The sequence below is a fragment of the Octopus bimaculoides genome, chromosome 15 (assembly GCF_046866305.1).
Source record: "Octopus bimaculoides isolate indiv1 chromosome 15, ASM4686630v1, whole genome shotgun sequence".
Classification (NCBI taxonomy): domain Eukaryota; kingdom Metazoa; phylum Mollusca; class Cephalopoda; order Octopoda; family Octopodidae; genus Octopus; species Octopus bimaculoides.
Window position 1 is genome coordinate 39,041,189 of NC_142942.1, and position 9,707 is coordinate 39,050,895.

Below are 9,707 nucleotides of genomic sequence, written 5' to 3' on the forward strand. Positions count from 1 at the left end.
AACTTTTGATTATTATAAAATGATAATTTTCATACTCACATATAATTTGCAATAATTAATTTTGCATTTACGTTATATCAACTATTTACCTATTGTTATACTAATTTGATGTAAACTTCGAATGGTGTGTCATAAAGTATAATGTATTTGAATTGTTATTGTGTTTGCTATTAGGAAATCTCATTAAAAACAATAAAATATCGTTATACATGAAATGCTATTTAAGTAGGACTATTCGTTCGTGGCTTACTAATTGATTTAAGTTATATAACGACCACTTATACTTTGTAATGAACTAATGTTATTCACGACACTTATAAAATACAACTAAAATGTTAACTAACAAAGAACTGCCTACACGGTAGCTTACTAAGATATCCGATCTGGTATGCGCTCTTCTTTCTGCATTAGGTGATATATTTTGTGTAATTATCTTGTTATTCGAACTCTGTAATTGCAATGATTTTATTTTGGCACTCCGTCGCTTGCGACGTCGAGGGTTCCAGTTGATCCGATCAACGGAACAACCTGCTCGTTAAATTAACGTGCAAGTGGCTGAGAATTCCACAGACACGTGTACCCTTAACGTAGTTCTCGGGGATATTTAGCGTGACACGGTGTGACAAGGCTGGCCCTTTGAAATACAGGTACAGCAAAAACAAGAAGTAAGAGTGAGAGAAAGCTATGGCGAAAGAGTACAGCAGGGTTCGCCACCACCCTCTGCCGGAGCCTCGTGGTGCTTTAGGTGTTTTCGTTCAATAAACACTCACAACGCCCGGTCTGGGAATCGAAACCGCGATCCTATGACCGCGAGTTCGCTGCCCTAACCACTGGGCCATTGCGCCAAACTATAGCAATGGTAGGTAGTACACTAATACTATTACCCGTTATTTCCCAAAATATTTTACAACTACAACAACAACAACAACAACAACAACAATAATAATAATAATAATAATAATTCTTGACAAGTACATGGAAAAAATAGAGGATGTAATATGGGTGGAGCACTCACAGAAAACAGCACTTCTCGGAACCGCTCGAATACTCCGGAAGGTGCTCGAAAAATAAGGGGTATTACCTTAGCTTATTGGTAGTGAACAGCTGACACCGTAGTACATCTCCAGCTTTAGTAGCTGAGCAAAGGCAATAATAATAATTCCATATCTTGTTAAAATAATATAAAAATAGATATATAATTACCTATATTTCATCTCTAGTCTTCGATAACGATCCAGTCTAGCTGACTCCAAATTACATCCTTTGCCACTCTACGGGCACTCTAACAGGTATGGTAGCTATAAATCTCATCTTACCCCTACTCACTAACTAAATTCTTAATGTATTACCACCCTTCTAACGGTCATTATTGCCTGTGTTTTGTTTTTCCCGTTCATGGTCAGATTCAGCTGACTGAAAGGTATATTCCGATTGCACTTTTGCAGTGTTCTATTGCTTCGAAATTATATGTATCATTTGATAAATACGGTTTTTTGCAATCATCTATAAAAAAAATGCGTGAGACGTCTGTGAAGGACTAACATATCCATCGTCCGATATTTATTCATTTACTTATACATATACATATACATGTGCGTGTGTGCGTGCGCGCGCATATATACTTATCTATAAAGGGTAAAGATCCACTTCGGTCATGACTGCACCTAGAAATTCCCTCTCCGCGGCAGGCAGAAGTCCGGCCAAGATTGTTTATGGAAGACCAACAGTCACTCATACATATCAGCCTACCCTCTCCGTGTCACCAATGTTATCCAAGGGAAAAGTAAAGGCCGATAATGCTTGGTACTAATGAGATCGCAACTTATTTCTACAACTGAGTGAAATCTAGCAACATGAAATAAGTAACATACAACCCTTCCTAGGAATCGAACTCACTACTTTATGATTGTGAGCCAAACGCTCTAATTACTGAGCCATATGCCTACATATATGCATTCAAATATACTCTATATGCATATTTATTAATATTTGCATATTCGGTTATGATAAAAACCGACTGTGTTATAAAAAGGCGTTATGACTTTCCCCAAACACAACATAATAAAAACAATTTTACATTTATCTCATGTGTGACTCAATATTTTTGCTGAGTACACATTTATTATTTTCACACAAGAATGTTCTTGATGGTAAGTTCGAAGTTTCGGCCAGGTAAACCGTCGACGGACTAAGCAGTCCGATGATGGCTTAACTGGGCTAAACTTCGAAATCACTGACAGAAATAATTCTTGTATGAAGATAATAGATATATATATTTATATATATAAGTAAGATTCAGTTGAATTAGGTGCTTAGATTGAGGCACCTTGTTAGGTGTGAATAATATACACACACAGCTATATTTTATGAATATCAAACTTGGTAAATTAGTACCGGTCGCATGATGATATTCTAGCAGTGTATGTAGACAATTAGATATATGTGAGTGAAGAAATCTGCTCTGGAGGTATTCAGACATGTAAATTATATTAAGCATAAAGTTCATAATATTTACGAAGGGCATATTACTAGACAGGTGATTAAAATATATATAAATAACAGTTACTCATTTACACACACACATAGGGATGTATATATATATATATATATATATATATATATATATATATATATATATATATATATATATATATATATACATATGCATATATATGTATACACACACCCCATATATATATATATATATATATATATATATATATATATACCCCATATATATACATACATACATATATATATATATATATATATATATATATATATATATATATATATATATATATATATCATTAATTACCCTCTAATTTCACATTTGCTTAACACAATGTAACGTTCTCGGGCTGCTTCTTCAGTTACATTTCCCTAAACTTGTAGAAATCACAAACCTCTAGGGCACCTTTGACAGACGTTTGGTCGTGTCAATACATATTGACAGTTTTAATTTACGTAGGTTCATTGATTCACTTGGCATAGAAACACTGCATTTTGATAACAATATGATCTGAGTAGTTCACCATTTTCCACGACACTTACTCTAATGGGAAATGTAACTGAAGATCTACTAAACGATATATTATTTGTCAATTATAACGAAATAGTATGAATGAATATACTCGTTGTAGTAATTATTAATATCGAATTAGTGCAATTGTCTACATCATTAAGTGTTTCCCGTAAACAATACTAAATCAAATGCATTTAGAGGTTGATATGGGAGCGCTTATACCACTAAAACAATGATACACTTAGTTATATATATATATATATATATATATATATATATATATATATATATATATATATATATATATATATATTATATATATGTAAATGAAGAGAAAGAAAGGAACAGAGAAAAATGGAGGGTAGAACTCTACCCTCCATTTTTCTCTGTTCCTTTCTTTCAGCAATAGTCAGCCATAATTAAGTGAGTAAATAGACAGCATACATAAGGTTGAACTCACGCGTATATTCCTACATTGCTATTATGAACTGAACACAGCTGATAACCGGTGATATTCATGATATAGTCTGCTGTGTTTCTGCAGCACTTTTTATTTGTATATCACGAAATATCGTATGGATCAGTGACTATTATATAAAAAACAAGGTATTTCCAATCGCTTAAATTTTAGATGTTGTTGCATATGTCTATTTAAAAAAACATATTACACTCATAAACATAAAATACGTACATCATACATGCACAAACTCTCACACACACACACATATATAAATATATACGTTAAGTTTGCTAGAATTATACTGACAATTGGCAATTACTTTGAAGTATTTGTTGAGGTTTCCTCGTATATTTCGTGCATATTGAATCTTTTACAAAAGCTCAGTATATATTTCAAGCCACAGACTTCTGTAAAAGTAACGCGAGCGATATTTTCTCTTTTTATTTACATTATGATATTAATTTTTGTCATATATTTAATGCTAATCGGAAGCACGGTTTCCCTAAAATCAACGAAGAAGTCCTTTGTAAATGATTTGTTTAAAAACTATGTGAAATCTGAAAGACCCGTTACCCGCGACGAAGACGAAGTATACGTAAATATATCGCTTGAAATAAAGAACATTATTGAATTTGATATTACGAAAGGTATAATGACAAGTAATCTCCTTCTTGGATTATCGTGGTATGATGTTAATCTTATGTGGAATAGTGAAAATACTAATATAAGCTATGTAAAAGTTGAATTACAAAAAGTGTGGTATCCTAACGTACAAATATGTAACAGCGTTACAGGCAAATTCACATTTGACGGAAATTGGGGAGTCACAATAAAGAGTGATGGAAGTGTTCACTTACATATAGACCAAATTTTCCATACTTACTGCAAGGTTAACGTTAATAAATATCCTTTTGATGAGCACGAATGTGATATATCTGTTTGTTTTGAACACCAGATGAACCTGGAGGTAATGTTACATGATTTTATGTACAGAGTAACTTATAAACCTATATCGAATCAATGGGATTATAGATATGAATACAGAGAGGTTGAAAAAGAGGAGATCATAACAGCTGGTGTTATTGTGTACAGCAAAAGAAAAACTTCTAGTGTAACAGTAACAAAAATTATACCTCCAATTATGTTAACATTATTGATTTTATCTGTGTATGTGTTGCCGGCTTCTTCTGGAGAGAAAGTTTCTATTGCAATTACTGTTTTTCTCGCAAATATTGTTTTTCTTTCTGAAACTGAGAAAAAACTGGGTAACAATTCTCGTGAACCTTCTATATATTTAATATATCTCTTAATTCTGACACTTGTAAGCGGACTTTCTTCTATCAGCTCTGTAATTGTATGTAAACTGTATGCCCACGAGTCTAGCGCCAGCACAATTTCAGAAAAGGGTCAAGAAACAAACAGATCGAAAACTAAAATCGGGATCATAGGAAACGCAGATGAACCAATTATCGAGACAAAATCTAAAAGGCGCTTTAGGAAATGTCGAATAAAATATCAGATGCTAGACAAATTATTTTTGTCAGCAACTGTGTTATTCCTTCTACTCTATATCATTATTGTTTCAGCAAACTCTATCTAACAAGTGATAAAGAAATTCCAGTATATTTTATTACAACTTTACTACACGTTACACGTAATAAACTGAAATATAAACTTGCATTAAAAATATAGGCGGAATGTGGTACAACTCTATGGATAAGAATGGTTGACGATTTTAACATCATCGAATATATTTAAAGGACATACCAAATGTCAGCGTCCGTTCTTTTTCGCTCTTCTAAAGAAATTTTGAAATTATATTCTTGGATGCCAGAATTTTGTACTACAGGCTGAAAACACGTCTCAGCATATTAGAGAAAACATACAATTCACATAATGAAAAACGAAATAATTGAACAGAAATAAACTGAAACTATATATAAGGCAAACCAAAATTCAACAAACTGAACGTACATAAGTTCGATTGCTATCACAAATTCTGTTCTGGTGATGTGCTAGAAATCTAACGTGTTTGATTATAATAAAAATATTTTATTATTTATAATTTTATTTCTTCACACACACACACACATATATATATATATATATATATATATATATATATATATATATATATATATATATATATATATATATATATATATATATATATATATAGACCCACTAAGTATTGAACTTATTTCACTAACTATCGGCTGACTACTGTGTAAATTTTTCATTTAATTTTAAAAATTTACTATGCGTTTAAAAATTATTTTGTTTCAAACGAACTTATGTATATTTGCGATTAATTTGCCATTTAAGTTGCAAATAATTTACGATAAATCCCGCATCAGCCATACGTTGCAAACTGGCGTGGGATTTATATTTATACGTACTGTAAAAATGTCTCTTTCTTTAGAGTAATTAGTCGTTGTATAAGCCAGCAATAAACCAGGGATACTATTTGGATTCAGACATATCACTTGTGCTTGATAGATGTCTCACATTGAGTTTTAGTATTTTTTCTTTTTTGGCTTCAAGGCTTCTCTCCTGGTAAAAGGCGTACGTCATAAAAAAAAGATTCGTGTGATATACTAATTCAATTTTTTAATCTAAGAGTGTTGTTTTTTTATGGCATATTAATTGACTAATTCGTCTAATATATGACAGGTCGGTTTCTTCGCCTAGAGATCGTTTGAGTCTATACACAATTTCTAAAATTTCCAAAAAATGAACACCATTTAAAGACACCCAGGAGAGATATCTTACAACTAAATTATTGCCAATAATATCAATAGCCATCTTTTCAATGCATGACGACATTTACACATCTTCCATGATGGCAAAATCTCTTAATACTTAGAAATATATACTTAACGTTTTACAAATATACGAAATATAATCATATCATCTAAAATAAACTGGAAACGTTTGAACTTTGTTCTGTCTAAATACGAACACTGCGTTTCAGAACACTATAGGGTTTTTAACCAAACTACATTCTAAATATAAAACGAGCCTCACAATAACACTACCAAGTTAACTGCGAAGCGATTGCTAGAATGAAGTGCTGCAATTGGAAATCAAAACCTGCCAACTCGTACTCAACAGCCCTACAAAAGGCAACAATGATGAACTGCTAGATATTTATGTTGAAAAAGAAAACGAACTGCACTTAATTTGAAAATAATTCAATTCTACAATGACATTTCTAAGCATTTTGCATCCAATACAAAAGAGTAAAAAATGAAAAGAAAAAAAATGAAAGAAAAAACATCATATTTTTGGTGAAATGCTTGACTGTTTGCTTTAATGATATTTACTGGCAACAATTATAGTAGAATTTATTCTATAATATAATATATATTCTATAGAATACATATTAGTTCTATAATAGAATATATATGGTTATTTATATTTGGCTGTTTGTGGACGGAGAAATCAAACGATCTTCTTAAAATTACCATGTATCTAACATTCTGTTGTAATGCATAATCAAGAACCGACTAGAACTGTAGAGCTATCGTTGGTTGCATCGATCAATTTAACAAAGTAAATATGTTATCTAAAATGCATATGCTTTCGTACATGATATTTGAACCAATATATATATAATATATATATATATATATATATATATATATATATATATATATATATATATATAATATACACACTTTAGATGCAAAATAAATAAAAGTGCTTGTACATTATGAAATGATAACGTTTATTTTCATATAAAATTTGTCATAATTACTTTTGCAATTGCCTTATATTACGTATTATCTTATCATTTATGTGTTGTAAATTTTGAATCATATGTCGTAAATTAAAATGTATGTATTTCTTTATTGCCCACAAGGGTATAAACACAGAGGGGACAAACAAGGACAGACAAAGGGATTAAGCCGCTTACATCGACCCAGTGTGTAACTGGTACTTATTTAATCGACCCAGAAAGGATGAAAGGCAAAGTCGACCTCGGCGGAATTTCAACTTAGAACGTAAAGACAGACGAAATAGTGCTAAGCATTTCGCCTGGCGTACAAAAGTTTCTGCCAGCTCACCACCTTTTAAATTAAGATGTATTTGAAATATTATTGCTTTTGTTTATGGCAAAGCTCATTCAAAAAGCTGTTATACCGGTATACATTAAATGATAATTATATGATATTGTTATACAGGCTACAGTGAAAAGCAATATTTTGCTTCCTGTGTTCATATATATATATATATATATATATATATATATATATATATATATATATATATGCATGCCTGTATGTATGTATCTATAAATTTTGAACTCGGTTTAATCAAGTATAAACATCTATAACCAAATAGAAATCTATAAACCAAGGACATACGATTTTCACGTCATTTTCAACAAAATTTATTCAAATATAATTTAAAGACTCATGAATCAAAATAGGCATTGAATGAAAATTTAGGAAGACTTACAGTTGGCAAATTAAATATATAATATATATTTTTATAATATATATAATATATATATTTTATAATATATATAATATATATATTTTATAATATATATAATATATAGTGACATAAATCTTACAAACATTTAGACGAAGTTACCTGGATACCTTACCTTAAAACACTTCCCCAATATACTGTTCGAGTAAATTACATAAAATTGCATATGTTCGTGTTAACGAACCAAGACATGCATAATAAAAACCGATACAACTGTCAAAGACAATACTACATAGCATGATATATATTTCTTGCGCAACATACTAATCGAACGTTATATTATAAACCCATCGTCTTACCGCCTATCAGCTCTACTTAATTATCACATTACAGGTACCATCGATGCACAAAAGCAGATCCGTTACACATGCTAGACAAGTGCTGGTAAAATTAAACAGCAGTAGATATAAAGATAGAATCAGTAAGTGTTGCCACCTGAGGGTTGATATTTGAATCGGATAATAAACAAGTTTCGTTGTGAGGACACTCATGAATATTGATGTATCTAATTATTTTATATTTTCTGGTTATGTATAATATGTACAAAACATAGTTGTTTAATATGTACAAAACATAGTTGTTTAAAATCATATAATTCGTAAAATCACATTAGTGATTTATGGTATCTGTTGCGTTTTATTACATCCATTTGGATACTTGACAGAGATGAAAGCTTCATTACGGTGAAAATACATTTATGTACATTTGTAAGTATGTCTATATGTATCTTCAACGTGGACGGGTAACCACTCAGAAACCATTGACTGTGAGTATCATGTAATGCTGGATAAGGTGAGTATGAAAGTTCTAGACAGGGAGTTTCACAGTTCATAAGGAATAAATTAATAGATGAAAAAAATACATGTCTGTATTTTCCTATCTCCTATTTTACTATTTATTCTTCTATCTAATATGTTTTTCTAATAGACTGTGAATTTTCCTGTCTAGAACTTTCATAATCAACTCGTCTTTGATGACGAAACACCCAGTTTACGGACATGCCAGCTTGTCACGTGGCATATCCTCAAAGAAGCTGTAAAACTTCGAATTCACCTCACCCTAAATACATATTGTAAATGACATGAGATACTCGTCCTGAGTTTGTTTTTCTTGTCCCTTTTCATCTAATATAATATATACCTGCTAATTCGGAGACTAATACGGATCCTTTAGCTCCAGCCACAGCTGTGAACTTGAAACCTAACAGGTGACCAATTATAACATTTAATCAGCGTACCTATTCATTTAGATTACCAGTGAGTGAAATCCCTCATATTATATGTATATATATATATATATATGTATATATATATATATATATATATATATATATATATATATATATATATATATATATATATATACAATTCTTTCGCAAGATTGGTATTGGCAGTAACGTCGAGATTTTGACCGGGTATGCGATCATAAGACCCTAGATTACAAGCTAATCTAGACCTATGCAGTCTCTGTTGAGATAAAATTTGTTTGATGCTTGTGATAGTCAGGTGAATGGTGATTAAGTGATAGGTTTGGTTATGATGGGTAGGTGTTGTGGATTCTTTTTTAAATTTGGGGTTATGTTATTGTTTAGAATTAATTTATGTATACAGACAATGCTAAAGCTCTGTGTATGTTTAGGTCTGTTACCTTCATGTTTATGGGTTGTTCTTAGTAGTTCACAAAAAGCATGTAGATAGTAAATGAAAGCTTTTGGCCAGTGGA

General features: G+C 31.1%; 1 protein-coding gene across 1 annotated transcript; it reads left to right on the top strand.

Annotated features, from left to right (window-relative positions):
* The first annotated feature begins 3,479 nt into the window (after positions 1-3,479).
* On the top strand, positions 3,480-5,556 carry LOC106875111 (chemotactile receptor for terpenes 1). The gene has a single exon (XM_014923094.3). It carries the CDS (start codon positions 3,724-3,726, stop codon positions 5,083-5,085), a length of 1,362 nt encoding a protein of 453 aa, XP_014778580.2. The 5' UTR covers positions 3,480-3,723; the 3' UTR covers positions 5,086-5,556.
* Positions 5,557-9,707: the final 4,151 nt, after the last annotated feature.